The sequence below is a fragment of the Sciurus carolinensis genome, chromosome 4 (assembly GCF_902686445.1).
Source record: "Sciurus carolinensis chromosome 4, mSciCar1.2, whole genome shotgun sequence".
NCBI lineage: Eukaryota > Metazoa > Chordata > Mammalia > Rodentia > Sciuridae > Sciurus > Sciurus carolinensis.
In genome coordinates this window covers 108,161,655-108,177,954 of record NC_062216.1, presented here as the reverse complement: position 1 = coordinate 108,177,954, position 16,300 = coordinate 108,161,655, and the positions used below count along the sequence as shown (strand labels likewise).

The 16,300-nt window shown below is 33.6% G+C and overlaps 1 protein-coding gene across 3 annotated transcripts in view; it reads left to right on the top strand.

Annotated features, from left to right (window-relative positions):
* Rpap3 (RNA polymerase II associated protein 3) overlaps positions 1–14,121 on the top strand; it is a 35,439-nt gene extending 21,318 nt beyond the window's left edge. For 2 of the 3 annotated variants that reach the window (XM_047551523.1, XM_047551521.1), the window contains exons 10-17: positions 1,890–2,011; positions 3,414–3,484; positions 3,628–3,729; positions 8,034–8,272; positions 9,533–9,719; positions 10,564–10,661; positions 11,115–11,215; positions 13,781–14,121. In XM_047551523.1, the coding sequence (XP_047407479.1) occupies positions 1,890–2,011; positions 3,414–3,484; positions 3,628–3,729; positions 8,034–8,272; positions 9,533–9,719; positions 10,564–10,661; positions 11,115–11,215; positions 13,781–13,866 (1,006 nt within the window). In that variant the 3' untranslated portion in view covers positions 13,867–14,121. The remainder of the gene's footprint in view (positions 1–1,889; positions 2,012–3,413; positions 3,485–3,627; positions 3,730–8,033; positions 8,273–9,532; positions 9,720–10,563; positions 10,662–11,114; positions 11,216–13,780) is intronic. The other variant, XM_047551522.1, reaches the window with a different exon arrangement.
* The last annotated feature ends 2,179 nt before the right edge of the window (positions 14,122–16,300 follow it).

The following is a 16,300-nucleotide window of genomic DNA, read 5'->3' as shown; positions in this document are numbered from 1 at the left end:
ACTTGGCTGAGAACCCATCTGGTCCTGGACTTTTCTTTGTTGGTAGGCTTTTGATGACTTCTTCTATTTCATTACTTGAAATTAGTCTATTTAAATTGTGTATGTCCTCCTCGTTCAGTTTAGGCAATTCATATGTCTCTAGAAACCTGTTGATGTCTTCAAATTTTTCTACTTTGTTGGAGTATAGATTTTCAAAATAGCTTCTAATTATGTTTTGTATTTCAGTCGTGTCTGTTGTGATATTTCCTTGTTCATTCCGAATTTTAGTGATTTGGGTTTTCTCTCATCTTCTCTTTGTTAGTGTGGCTAAAGGTTTATCAATTTTGTTTATTTTTTCGAAGAACCAACTATTTATTTTGTCAATTTTTTGTATTGTTTCTTTTGTTTCAATTTCGTTGATTTCAGCTCTGAGTTTAACTATTTCCTGTCTCCTACTACTTTTGGTGTTGGTCTGTTCTTCTTTTTCTAGGACTTTGAGCTGTAGTGTTAAGTCGTTTATTTTTTGAGTTTTACTTCTTTTATTAAATGTGCTCCATGAAATAAATCTTCCTCTAAGTACTGCTTTCATAGTGTCCCAGAGATTTTGATATGTTGTTTCTTTGTTCTCGTTTACCTCTAAGAATTTTTTAATTTCCTTCCTAATATCTTCTGTTATCCATTCATCATATAATAGCATATTGTTTAATCTCCAGGTGTTCTTTTTTTTTTTTAAATATGAAATTTTTCAGACTCATGAAAGTACTGTAGTAAGTCCATGTAGGCATCATCTAGGTTCATTTTCTTTCTTTCTCTTTTTTTTTTTTTTTTTTTTTTTTACTGGAGATTGAATCTAGGGGCATTTTACCACTGAGCTACGTCCTTAGCCTTTCTAAATTTTGAGATAGGGTCTTGTTAATTTCTGAGTCTGGCCTTGAACTTGGGATATTCCTGCCTCAGTCTCCTGAGTCGCTGGGATTATAGGTGAGCACCACCATGCCCCGCCCCATCATCTAGTTTTTAACAGGCCAGACCTTCATCATATTCGTTTTAGCTCCCCCTGCCTACTGTTGAATTATTATATAGAAAATAACAGACATTGTGATATTTATCCCAAAGAAAAAGCTATTTCATAAATAATCACAATACCATTATTACTTTTAATAAATTAATATTCATTAATGCCATTTTAATATATAGGAATGTTTGAAGGTTTTTTGTTTTCTGTGTGTGTGTGTTTGTGTGTGAAGCTCTTTTTAGCTCTTTGTTATAGAAATGAACCTAATTTGACTTGATTACTGGTTGCATTGCTGAGTAGTATTTATGCAAAGTATCTTATGATAGGCTATCATGTACATAATAGATCTTGAGGTTTTTGTATAGTTTTTTTTTTTTTTTTTTTTGTGGTGTTGGGGATTGAACCCAGGGCCTTGTGCTTGCAAGGCAAGCACTCTACCAACTGAGCTATATCCCCAGCCCTAGATCTTGAGTTTTTTGTGGGTTGTTTTTGCTCAAGTGATACATACTATGGATAAGGTTAGTGAAGTTTTATGAGGAGACTAATGCCAATTATAAATTTAGAACGTGTGTATATCCAGGGTTGGAGAGGGGATGGCCTGCCAGCAGTGGTATTCTTTTGTCACATCTACTCATAGTTTACCATTGTGAATTCCATCTTTCCAGCAGACTTTCTTCTAACTTTCCCTTAATCTGTTACCTTTTCCCTCCTTACCAGATGGTTATAAGATTTAGTGAGAATGAAAAATGTAAAAAATAGTCTTTTTTCTCAAATACAGATTTGGGAGTTTATAATTGAAATTAGATATGTGTTTTTTAAATTAGAAACTCAGTTTTTGTGAAAATTTTCTGTAAGCTGCATGTTTTCCAGTTGGTAATTTTATTATGTTTGATAGATATGAAGAAGCTGAAAGAGACTGCACACAAGCTATTTTATTAGATGGCTCTTACTCTAAAGCTTTTGCCAGAAGAGGAACTGCAAGAACATTTTTGGGAAAGATAAATGAGGCTAAACAAGGTAAAACTTTATGTCACACACTCATCCTGCTGAGACTCCAAAGGAACAGGGATTTTTGTTGCTTTCCCATGGTTCAAAGATGCTAAACTTAGGAAAGTTTTGTTTTCTCCTACAGTTGTGCTTGTGAGTAGGTTTGAAGGGCTGCACCTTCCATAGGGCACCTGATTATTCTTTTCTTTATACTACTCTCTTGGCTAATTGCCAATTAATATTATTGAAAAATTTGAATTATAGATGGCAAGGAAAAGCAAGAAATAGGCAAGAATAAGGAAAAAGAGAATTAGTAGGTAGTGGGTGGAGGATAATGTGAGGGCTATAGTGATACTCCTTTTTATTTTATTTATTTATTTATTTATTAGCAGTGCTGGGGGATTGAACCCAGGGCCTTGTGCTTGTGAGGCGAGTACACTACCAACTGAGTTATCTCCCCAGCCCTCCTTTTTATTTTTGATGCTTTTTTCACGCCATAATCTTGTCTCAGGTATTAATTTTGTAGCCTTTTCAAAGAATCGACATGGTTCCTTTGTATTTTTGATTTTATTTATTTATACTTTTTATTTTTGGGATTTAATTTGCTGTTTTTCTAGCTTCTTGAGGTCAGTACTTTTGATTTTCAGCCTTCTTTTCCAATTTGTGCATTTTAATGACAGTTCCTCTCCAAATCTGACTTTAGCTGCAACCCGTGTGTGTGTGTGTGTGTGTTTAAATATGGTAAAATATACATAAACTCAGATTTACTATTTTAACTATTTTAAGTGTATAGTTTGACATCAAATACATTTATAGTATTATGCAACTAACGCCAGTGTCCATCTCTAGAACTTTATCACCTCATTCTAAACTTCTGTACACATTAAATAGTAATTCTTCATTCTTCTCACGCTCTGTCCTTGGTAACCACTATTCTATTTTCTGGATCTATGAATTTAACTATATTAAATATCTGATAGTAGTGGAATCAGAATAGTGTGTGTCCTTTTTTGTCTGGCTTTATTCATCTTCAGGGTTCATTCATTATATGTATTAAAATTTCATTTTTTTTAAAAAAGCTGAGTGATATTCCAGGGTAGGGAATTTTCTAATTCTGCCTTGTTTGGTAAGTTACTCTGTCATCTCTATCAGCGTAAGCTTTGGTAAATTCGTTGTTGTCTAGTCCTCACTTGTATTATCTGTAAAATGAAATTGGAGTGAAGGTTACATGAAAATTTATATAAAATAAATAGAGCAGCACATAGTAAATGTTAGTCCTTAAGTCAACCATAGTAAATGTCAGCTCACGTGTTTCTTAGTGTCCTGAGTAAAACTTCTTGAGACCAAAATGGGATTATTAACTAAGTATCATGTCTTGAACTTCATTAAGTATTTTTATTACTTTGTTGTGTTTTTCTTTAATTCACTTTAGATTTTGAAACTGTGTTACTTCTGGAGCCTGGAAATAAGCAAGCAGTAACTGAACTTTCCAAAATTAAAAAGGTAAGGTATTTCTTTCACCTAAATATAGTCATGTTTTCTGAAACGTAAGCTTACTTGTTGGTTACATAATTAACTCAATTTTGGTTACAAATTTATTTTAAAGGAATTAATTGAGATATTATGGTTACAAATTTATTTTAAAGGAATTAATTGAGAAAGGACATTGGGATGATGTCTTTCTTGATTCCACACAAAGACAAAATGTGGTAAAACCCACTGATAATGCACCTCATCTTGGATCAGTTGTAAGTAAAGCACTTTTTTTTCTTGTTTAAATATCTGTGTTTTATTAATAGAATTAGAAGCACACTATTGAATTAATAAATTAAAAAAAAAATGTTGAAAGCTTTTTCCTGAGTTTTTTTTCAGAACCTTTTAAGAAATGCTTCTTAGGATTATTGGCATAATAAAATTAGGGAAAAGTCAACTGTTTAGCTTTCTAGAATAACTTAATTTAGTATTTTATTTAAATATTTCTACATAGTTTTCTTATGTAAAGGAATTTTAAACAGTTTTACATATTTTTTTCTTTTTGGTACTGGGATTGAATCCAGGGGTGCTTAATCACTGAGCCACATCTCCAGCTCTTTTTTTTTTTTTAATTTATTTATTTCGATTCATTATACACAAATAGGGTACAACTGTTGTTTCTCTGGTCTCAGCTCTTTTTTATGTTTTATTTATAGACAGGGTCCCTCTCACTTGCTTAGGGCCTCGCCAGGTTGCTGAGGCTAGCCTTGAACTCGATCCTCCTGCCTTGGCCTCCCCAGCCACTGGGATTACAGGTGTTACAGGTGTGTGCCACTCACTGCACCTGTCCAGTTTTACATTTTATAACAATCAAATGTTTTTTATTTTTATTGCTCTTTTTTTTTCCTGGAGTTGGGTTCTTATTATAATAGCTTGCACACTGTTTTGGGTATAGTGTAGTTTATCATTAAGTCCAACAAGGTTAGTTTTTCCCTGCAACATTGGAACAGAAAGAGTAGCATGAATTTAGCAGGTCTGTGCTGAACCTCTAAAATTGAATTCATTTAAGGCAAATATATATGTTATATATATATGTGATGTGACACTGTGGTAATTTCTAACATTTACATAGTACTTTTAGTATATGTGTATGTAAACTCAAACTTGTAAGATATAAAACATGTACAAAAAATACACAACACAAATTAAGACTTAAAGAATAATTATAAAGTGAGCACACATGAAACCACCAGCCAGATCAGGAAATTGAAAGTTATCTTTCCTCAAAAACCTTACAATGTGCCCATTTCTGATAAAAATCCTTTCTCTGACCCTCAAAAGTAACTCTTGTGCATGGATGAGTCTTTTCTAGAAATAACAATTTTATAAGGAATTCGGAGCAGGTATTTTTATCCTTTTTATAAGGGACAAAAGTGAGACAAAGGAAGTTTGTTTTGCTATATTCATAGCTCAGGTTGGAGCAGATAGTTGATTCCTTAATTTAATACTTTTCCAGTGTTGCTGCTGTGTTTCATGTGTTTTCAAGTGCTAGGCATAACTCTAGTTGCTTCCATGTATTATATTCATTTGCTGCTATTCTATTCTTGGTGATTAAATGTGATTTAAACTTTCACAACGTTTTTTTTTTTCTTTCTTTCTTGGTACTGGGTATTGAACTCAGAGTTCTTTACCGCTGAGATACATCCCTAGTCCTTTTTATATTTTTTATTTTGAGACAAGAGTTTGGGACAAGAGTTTCACTAAGTTGGGTGCTGAGGGTGGCCTCAAACTTGTGATCATCCTGCCTCAGCTTCCCAAGTTGTTGGGATTTACAGGTGTGTGCCACCATTCCTGGAAACTTACATCTTTATAAGACTTTTTTTATAAAAATTTATAAAATTTTGCATTTTTACAAAAGTCCTTTTTTAGACATTGCTGTCCATGATTATAAAGATTTTGCCATATGGTATATCAAATATCAATATATGTAATGTCTCATGACCATTATACCCTAGGTGATTTTTATAAATTTGTTGGGTTCTCCTCTCCTTGACTTTAAAAATCAGTTTATATTAATAATCGTGAAAATGCAGCATGAATTTATTTTGTGGCAGTATCTCAAAATCTTTATAAAATAAAAGATTTAAGAGTGAAATATTTTATAAATAATCCAACACAAACAAAATTAGTATCCTACTGAGAAGGGAAATAATTGCTGTTTATTTTTGAAATAGATCTCTATGATAAAAACATGAGCAATGATTATTTAAAAAAACAGAAGGTAGAAGTTTGGTATAATGCCTTTGAGACTTGATTTGAGGCCCATTTTATAAACTTTGAGATCTTGAGCAAACTATCTAACCCCTATTATTTTTAGTTTTTCTCCTTAAATTTAGAATAACTCAGATTAGTTTATATGGAAGGAAGTAATGTGGGGTGGTGGAGAGAAAGAGTGTGCATGCCTTGGGATGATTCAAGTGAGAAGATAGGCCAGGAGAATGTGCATCAGGGCCTGGGAGTCTGGGAGTACTTTTAGCAAATCTCAGCAGGGACCTGCAGGGGCCTATTGGGTGGTAGTAAATCAGAGTTTTTCCTGATCCCTTAGTCTACTAAATTATTTTATTTTGTTTTAGTTACTTAAAAAAAAAAAAAAAATCTTTGTTTCTCCATGTCAAAAGTTCACCTTTTTCTCCCTGGACCCATTTTCTCTTTTTTGACTTTCAGTTCTTTATTTTCCCTTGAAATGGCCATAATACAGAGCTAAATAAAATGTTGTACTTCTTAGCCATAGTTTTAAAAAAGGAGTGGATTGAGCCTTTCATATTTTCTTAAATTTTTTCTTTTTGTAGCAGTATCTTATGGTTTACTCCTATAACCAGCATACTCCACCTGGTACCCCCTGCCCCCATCTTCAGTGGTTCTCAATGGCTCTCAATACCCATTGGTCTACATGGGATAGAGACCATTAAGAAATGCATTAATTATAATCATGTTTATACATCTTTTGTCAATGAAAGAATTTGACTTTAAATGGGACCACATTGACTTCTTACTGTTGCTTGTCAGAAATTATTGTGTTTTTTATTTTATTTTTATGTAATCCAATTTTTATTAGCACATTATAGTTATACATAGCAGTAGAATTTATTGTTATATATTCATACATTTTTAATACTAACATGTCAATTCTTGGTCAGTGTCTTGATAGAAAACTGATTGATAACAGTTCTCAGTAGAGAAAAGGCCTTATATTACTGTCCTTTAAAAACAGAATTGCTAACAGGATTGTGTTATAAATTTGCTTTTAGCTTTTTCATTTATGTACATTCATGTAGTAACACTGAGTTGTTACCATTAGCTCTTAACTATGTTAATAGAATGTTTGGTTTTGACATTGAATTTAATTTGTATGTCAGAGTTTTTAATATTCATAACTTTTCTTTTATAATTCAACTATGCATTTGAAACGAACACTTATGAGTATGTTAAGGGAAGTTTTTCTGTTTTTAAAATCAGATTTGGAATATATACAAAGTAGAGAAAGTAAACCATTTCGCTTATAGCGACAACTGTTTATCAATATTTGTCAATTTTAGAAGGAGCTTTTCTTACCTGTTTCATTTTTAAATACCCCTGGTGGACAACTGTTTATCAATATTTGTCAATTTTAGAAGGAGCTTTTCTTACCTGTTTCATTTTTAAATACCCCTGGTGGTATAGTAGTAACTCCTTAATGTCTGATATGATGATGTAGTCAAGAATAGTGTTGTATTTTACTAAATATAAAAGAATACTGTAAGTATAAGAAGAAATTGAAACTATTTGATACTTCAAAGTAAATGTTGAATGCTATTTATTTTAAATTAGAAAACCGTTATGGATAACTCTGACCAATTTTGTAAATATTATTTGGCAAATCTACAATCTGGGACTGGTTTAATTCATCTGCTACCTATTCAGAGAATGTACTTAGATTTGCATGTTATTCTGTTTCATATACAATGTTATTGGCTTTCCTTGTTCTGCTTGCCTTCAGTTAAACCATGGTACTGCCCGGTGCTGTGGTCATGTATTGTCTGTGCTCTGTCGTCTCAAGAATGAAGTCCAAACTCCTTGACATGGCACACAGGTCTCCGTATTAACTGTCCAGACAGCTTTGTCTGTACCACCTCTCCCTTGTGCCAGCTACACTGGACTGCTTCCCTGCCCTTGCAGCAGGCTTGCACTTGGCCATTCCCCTGTGCTTTTTCCTTCTATGAAGGCTTCCATGATGCCACTGTTTACTTTCCTTCCTGAGTTCTCTTGGCATTTTATGTTTTCTCCTTTTGTGCACATCCCTTGCCTCGTAATTACTTATGTGTTCATGTCTTTCTCTTCCATTTAATCTTGTGTAGGATAGGTGCATAGCTTTTATTCTTTGTATTCTCAGAGTGTTAATTCCTAAGTCTGTCTAGCCACCAAATTGAATTTACTTATAACTGGGATTTTAGCTGTAAGAACAGCAGCCTTTTTAACTTGTGACCTTAAAATGGGAAACCTTTAATGTGTTGATTTAAAGAATTGATTTTAATTGTTTTAGAAACCACTCAAGAAGGTTATTATTGAAGAAACTGGTAATTTGATACAGACTATTGATGTGCCAGATAGCACTACTGCTGCTGCTCCAGAGAGTAATCCTATTAATCTAGCAAATATAATAGCAGCCACAGGCACTGCCAGTAAGAAGAATTCAAGCCAAGATGACCATTTGCCCCCAAGTGATACTCCAAGAGCAAAAGTATTGAAAATAGAAGAAATCAGTGATACTTCAACACTGCAGTGAGTAGAAATACTGTTATTTGATAATCATCTAGAATGAGAATAATTCCAGTAGAAAATTGATATTACTAAGAAGATTTCTGACTTATTACTGCAATTTTTTGAACTGCTCAACTTTAGGTTCTAATAATATTTTTTATTTGTTTTTACTGTGAGATTTTGCTTAACAATAGTCACTTATTCCTTTACTGGAGGGTATTCAGAGATGATGTAGATATAAGAAAGTGCCCTAATCGAATTGATTTTCTTAGTTTTCTTTTCTAGAACTTCAGTATACATATTTTACTATTTAATTCAACAAAAAAAATTTAGTATTTTTTTAAAAAGCTCCATAAAAAATGTAGACAAAAATTGAGATACTCTCTTTTTTTTCATACCCATTAATATTGAAGACTATTGGGCACTCTTTAAATTTTGGAATTAAATTTTGAATTAAATAGTTCATATGAGTTTCCTGAATATGAAAATACAGAAGATACAGACTGATACAAATAAATACAGATTTATTTTGGGTTATTGATTTGTCTTTTTTTTTTTTTTTTTTTTTTGATGCCAGGGATTGAACTCAGGGACACTTGACCAGTGAGCAACATCCCCAGTCCCATTTTGTATTTTATTTAGAGAAACTCACTGAGTTGCTTAGCACCTTGCTTTTGCTGAGGCTGGCTTTGAACTTATGATCCTGCTGCCTCAGCCTCCCAAGCCGCTGGGATTACAGGTGTGCACTACTGTGCCCTGCTTGATTTGTCTTACATATAATTTTATAGATAGTTTTACATTGCCATTTAGCAAACCTGTGAATTTTCAGTTTTTTGTTTTATTTTAAACTTTGAATGTTCATGGTAATTTTACTTGAAGAGGTAATATGGATTGTGGAAACATAGTAAATGCCTAGCTTTTGTAAAACAAAAAAAAGGAAGAAGCATTTTTCTTCTTGGAAATACTTCGTAACTGATAATTCATATTTATGAAAGGCTGAGTTGTGAGTGTGTGTGACACAGTCTTATAGTAGAGATGGTGTTCTCAGGGGGTGACCAAGCTAGTCACCTAACAGATGAGAATAGTCATTATGTAGCCAGAATATGAAAATTTGCAAGGGCATAGTCTATTTTGTCAAAACTATATATATTATTGGTCAAAAGAATTTAATACCTGTAGAATACAAATAGATAATACATTAGAAATGTAAAAATCTCTAGTGCAGTTTTCTCTATTGAGCTCTATTTGTGATTCACTTCTAATTTGACTGAAATATTTCAGACCGCAAGTCAGTTTGAAACAGGACATTAGCCAGTCTTTGAGTGAGAAGATTTCTACAAAGGGAGAGCAAGTACCTGCTCAGTTTGTCACATCTGCTCTGCCTCCAATTCCTGCCAACTCATTCCAGCTTGAATCTGATTTCAGACAACTGAAAAGTTCTCCAGATATGTTGTATCAGTATTTAAAGGTAAGAGAGAGGAACTAGTAGTTCTCTTGGAAATAAAAGGTCAAAGAACTTTTGTTACTATATAATAATAGTGTGATGTTTGTTTTTTTATTTGATGTAATTTTAAAAAATGCTTTTTTTCCTTGCTGGATACATATTATCAGCCTTGCCAGACATTTTAAAATATTTGTAACCAGGGAACCTTTGTTTTCTCCTTTGGAAATAGGTTCTGTGTTAAATTCTGGTTTCTAAAATAACTCAGTGTAATTATAATTTCATTTCTCATATAGCTTAAGCTTAATCTTTCGTCCTTTAAGCTGAAATACTTTGGGTGACTTCTGTTTGCCAAGTAATTCACAATATTTAGACAATTATTTTCCTGAAAATAAATGAGCTTTTATTTGTTTCAAGGTAAAGAATTGAATCATAAGAACTTTAATAATAGATTAGACTAGAACTTAAAAATAATAGAACTGAATGATAGATTAGCATAGTGTTTTTCAAGTACAGTGATAGCTAACTCCCTTGGAATTAGGTAATAAACTGTCATTTCAAATGTGTTACTTCATTTAATTCTCCTTTTAAAAATTTTTAGTTCTAGTTCTTGCTCGTTGAGAGTACACATGTCTTGTGTAGAGTGGCGTCTATATCTTCTGTGCATGTGATTTCTTTTTTTTTTTTTTTCTGACTAGAACAGAGAGATTATCTTGGAATTCCTCTGTTATTGTTCTCTCAGAATTGCATTTAAACGTTCATTGGATATTAATGCATTATAATTATTCTTACTACTTTTATTTAAACGGTATATGAATAATTTGTGAAAAGTGAATGTTGCCACAATTTAATTTTCTAACTTTTTCCCAAGCAAATTGAACCATCCTTGTACCCTAAGTTGTTTCAGAAGAATCTAGATCCAGATGTATTTAACCAAATTATTAAAATTCTGCATGACTTTTACATTGAGTAAGTTGAATATTTTAATTATGCTCTCATTGTAATACTGTGATGATTTGGAAAAGTCATTCTTTGACATTAACATTTTGTACATAGCAAAATTAACTTTCTAGTAAATTTTAACATGACAAATGATAGAGAGATGACAAGTATGGACAAAAGGGTGAAAGCTTAAGTGGGAGGAAAATGGAATTAATTTTTTTTGTAGAGAAGTAGAATGTGGAAATGACCAGCATTAGAGTAATGGTTTCTGTGTGCAAATCTTTCATGTAAGAATATTATAATGTTTTCAGCTGATTTAAAAAATTTCATTATTTGGGAACTTAAAATATAAACAGTATCCAGGGAAAATATAAAAATGACAATCTTACTTGCGTATAATTAGAAATATTGTGTTAATAAACAGAATTAAATGAGTTACTTTTAACTGATTATTGGTTTTTACTTTTTGGATTATTTCAGGAAAGAAAAGCCATCACTCATCTTTGAAATCTTACAAAGACTTTCTGAACTAAAAAGGTTTGATATGGCAGTAATGTTTATGTCAGAACCTGAGAAAAAGAGTAAGTTCTAAAAAGCTTTTCTGTTTCTATTTATTCTTATATGTTTCTTTATTGTTCAACAAATGACAACAGACATTTATTATGTATAAGGTGTATGCAATTACATATAAGTTAATTATAATTACATTGTTAGTAATTGAAGTACAATTGAATTAAGTACAATTAAAATTATATTTGTTAATCCCGACAGTATTAGCAAGTGTAGGTGCTATTACTGTTCTCTCTGCTGGTTTTTTTTTTTTTGTTTTTTTTTTGGTACCAGAGATTGAACCCAGGGATGCTTAGCCACTGACCCACATCTCTAGCCCTTTTTATTTTTTATTTTGAGATAGGGCCTTGCTAAGTAACTTAGACCCTTGCTAAATTGCTGAGGCTGGCCTGAACTTGTGATCCTCATGCCTCAGCCTCCTAAGTTGCTGGAATTACAGACATGAACCACCATGCCTGACTTATTCATCTTTTATAGAGGAGGAAACTGTGTCATAGAGAGGTTAAGGAATCTGACCAAGATCACGTAGTTAAAGATACACCCAGTATTTGAACCCTGGCCGTCCTGTTCTGTAGTCTGGGCTCTTCTTGGAAGTGTGGTATATGGCATAGTAGTTGAATTCTTGCCATCATGTAGCGTGTAACTGTTGGGCCAGGCAGGGGCTGTTTAATCCATTTTGAGGGAGGTAATTAATTTTTTTGAGTTTGTTTGACTTCAGCTGAATTCTCAAAGAAGTTCAGGAGTCAGTTATATGAAGGAGTTGGGAAGAGAGTTTTGGACTGAGGGAATAATGGGTGCTAGAAGTCCTGCACAGGAAGAGCAAAGTTCAGAGAATTAAAAGTGCAGTGTGACTGGATTATAGATTTGGGGGAGCGGGTAAAGAGTGGCAAGTAATGAGCTTGAAGAATTGTGTCCCTTATATATTTTCACATCTTTTATTTATTTTCATGTCAGTCTTTGGCCTAAAGGGTTTTGGAAACCCTAATTAAAGTAAAATTAAACTGTGTAAAAACTTCATTTACTTAGAGTTTTGGACTGTATTCTGGTTTCAGAGAAAGGAGAGAAATCATTCAAATACAGGAGTATCAGTTTTTGGTTTTAAAAATTAGCAAAAGCTAAGTGTATCATTTTCAGAACCTCCTGTATCTAATATAGTTGACTCCTTATTCTTTGTTTCTAGAAATTACTGGATGATTATTAATCAGTAAGAAAAATACTCTTGTACTTTGGGAAGTAGACATGTAATTTAGAGATTTAAAGAAAACAGAATTTAATCCCAAAGCTTTTGCTTTATTTTTAGTTAGTCAAAAACATTCCCTGAAATACCTGGTATGTCACTAATATTGCTGTTCTGACCTTATCACTCTGTCCCCAACTATCTGGCTTTACATTTTTTAATATGCTAAACTGCCAAACTTATTAACGTCAGGGACTTTATATTTGACTGTTCCCTCAGCCTAGAATTTATACCTTCCCACATATCTTCACCTTGGTGCTTCCTGGCTTCTTTCAGTTTCACCTCACGCTTTCTTCACCAACTGGTTAAAATGACTGCCTACCTCCCATCATTGGCCCTCACTGTTTTCTAACCCTGCCTGATTTTTCTTCCTAACACATAACTGAGAGTGTTTCATGGAAATGCCTATTATTTCTCCTTCCCTAACAGAATAAAAGCTCCATGAGAGCAGGAACTTTGTTTACCTTGGTCAGTGGGCCTGAGTGCTAGTACATAATAACTTCTCACTATAAAGTGTGTTTAATGGATTTCTTGTCCCTCTAATGTGATAGTATGTTCAGGGTGTACTCAGAGAATGCAAGCTGGCTCTGTAGATCGACCTACCGACTGTATCATACTTGGGTCGCAACTTTCTGCTAAGTTAAATATGGGAAGCATTTGGAATGGTTCTGGCATATAATAATTAAGCATTCAGTAAAGATAGCTGTTGTTATCTACATTTATATTGCCATTATTAATGATAATGGCAATAGTTCTCTAGTTTAATATTGAGAAACATAAACTATGTTTTCCAAAGTTGAGTGTGGACCACTCAGGTAAGAATGATGATTTCATGATTCACAGACAAACCTTTTTAACCTTTAGTATTTATGTATTTTATTATTTAATCTAAAAATGTATTATTAGCCCATCAAATGTGATTTCATAGATTTTTGCTAATTTTCAATTTATATTAGTGCTATAAAATTTTAAAATAAAATGCTCTGAATTTGAAAAAAAAATAAGTAAATAAAAGTGTATTTGTTAGAGCAAAAACTTTTTAGGCTAGTACAGAATAAACTTAATAGTTTATTCTGTAAGGTTAATGTCATTTAAGGATGTAGGGGAAATTATGTACTGCTAGAGCAAATATTTTGGAAAGAAACATTGTTGAATTATTGTACTTTTTCATTCTCAGATTGGTTTTTTAAATATATGAATTGGAATTTATAAATAAGTCTAATTATTGCTTTTAAGATAAAAAAAAATTATGTGACAAATCAGATTACTCCTTTTAGTTCACATTTTGCTTAGTTTTTAAAAAATGAGATTAAAATGGAGTTTTTTTTTTCTCTTTCAGTTGCACATATATTGTTCAATCACATAGACAAATCAGGATTGAAAGATAATTCTGTTGAAGAACTCAAAAAAAGATATGGTGGTTGACATCTATTTTTACTAAAATCATTGTTTTTGACTTCCACATGTAAATTTTTTCTACTGAAAATAAAGTGTTTTGGTTTTTAAGAAAATAAAATCATATAGGAAAGAACTCATTTTGGACATAAATTAATTAATTTAAAGTGAATTGTGGTCTAACCAGTGAGAAATGTATTCTGGTAAACTATTTGTAAGTCTTTCTGAAAATAAAAATATAATAATGACATTTATTTTTAAGCATCAGTATTTTGTTAATAAATCATTTTAAATGTTATTTAGATACATTATTTAGTGCTCATAAATGTTACATTTTTATATTTTCATGAGTTTTTGTAATTGTGACAAAGCTGCTTTATTAGTGTGTGAATAAAAGTTACCTTTATATACAGGGAATTAGGTAGATAATGAGATTTTCTTTCTTTTGTCTAAATTAAAGAATTGCTTCATCCACAGGTGGAAATCAAGCCAGGTTTCTCAGCTTCTCTGAAGGACTTTACCCTGTTTACCTCTCCAAATCCTATTTTATGATGCTTGTAGCTCATAGCCTTTCAAATCACAATTCAGCTATCACTTTAGAATCAGATCTGGTTGAGCATAGAGCAGTAACTGATCATGAGTCCTTGAACAAGTCCTGCACATTCTGTAACCCTGATCCTGTTTGCCAAGCCTTTTGCTTGTGCTGGGTTTGGGTTTTTTTTTTTTTTTTTTTTTTTTTTCCTTTGGTGCCAGGGATTGAACCCAGGGTCCCTTAACCACAGAGCCACATCCCCAGCCCTTTCTTATATTTTATTAGGGACAGGGTCTCGCTGAGTTGCTTAGGGCCTTGCTAAGTTGTTGAGGCTGGCTTTGAACTCTCAGTCTTCCTGCCTCAGTCTCTTGAGTCGCTGGGATTACAGGCGTGCACCACTGTGCCCGACTTGGGTTCAAGTCTTGACTTTGATGTTGGAAGTTTAAGGTTTGGAGGAGTTACTTGACAGCTCTAAGCCTCTTATTTCTTACAAGGCATCATATGAGTGTTAAAATAGGAGAAGTGCTTAGGATTCCTGGGTCCAGTAGCAACTAGCAAGTATTAAGATTTTCTGTGGTCTTATTTAGGGAGAGATGCTTATGCCTTACATAATCCTCACAGCAACCCTACCTGGTAGGTTGTTTCTACTTCCATTTTTCAGGTAGCAAACAGAAAGTCAAGAGAAGCTATCTAATTCCTCAAGGTAATGTAAACTGTAAGTGATATAACCAGGATTTAAACTGAGGCCTTCCTTTCACCTGAGGTGATGGTGTAACCATGGAGGAGGAGACATCTAGGCTCAGAGATGAAGGATTAGAAAGAATAATCCAGGTGACCAAGCAGAAATCATGGTCTTGGTAGAGAGAACAGCCTGGAATGGAAGAGCGTGAGAACAGGGCACATCAAAGGATTTGTAGGTAGGAGGGTGTCTGGGGCTTGGCAGTGGGGAGATGGGTGAGGAGGTAGGAGCCAGATCAGGAAGGACTTTGTTAAAGTGACAAAGAGGTCCGTTTTCTGAAAGTGTTGGGGAACCATGGGCTTCATTTTACAAATGAGGAAATTGAAGTATATATGGGTTATATAATTTGCCCCATTGTCACCTTATTAACAAGCAATAGAGCAAAGATATTGTACCAGTTAGTCTGATTTCAGAGTCTGCATACCCAGTGACTGTTTTATACTGTATTCTCTCCTTGGAGCTATGGAGAAGGCAGGATGGGTTAAATATGTTTAAAGAGGGAAAGTCAGGATTGGTATTTATTCATTTGTCACTCAAAGGATGGGTTAAATATGTTTAAAGAGGGAAAGTCAGGATTGGTATTTATTCATTTGTCACTCGGTCATTCTTGAGTGTGTATAATGTGCCCATTGAGGGTCTAAGCCCTGGAGAAAACAGTTTTGCTCTCCAGTAACTCCCGGTGCAGTGGGGAGTCAGATGAGCAATTGTAGAACGGTGTCATGAGTGCCCTGAAAAGGTTTGGAGAGGGTGCTTATGGAGCACGGAAGGTCAACTCTGAGTCAGACCGAATGGGGCAGGGAAGGAGGGGGCAGCAGTTGGCGGATGATCCAGGAGCACAATGGGAAGGAGCCTGTCCAGGCACAGGTGAAGCTCATGTGGCATAATTAAGGGCTCCTTGACTAGCTGTAGTGGTTGTGGCAGTACACACACTGTGGAGGGTTATGTGTGGAATAGTTTGAGTTGACTGGCCACATTCTCCTTCCGTTTGCTTTTCATTTGTTTATTTTTCTTGTGTGCACATCCTGACTATGTAATCAAAGTTTTAAGTTTCTTGAGGGTTGTGAAGTTGTTTTATATGCTATTAGTGTAAACATTTGCCTTGGTCACAACAGAGGCTCAGCTAGGTTTATTGATTAATTTGTTTAGATTACCACCATTTTCTGTAGATTAGACTGCAATTAGTGGGTGTCTTC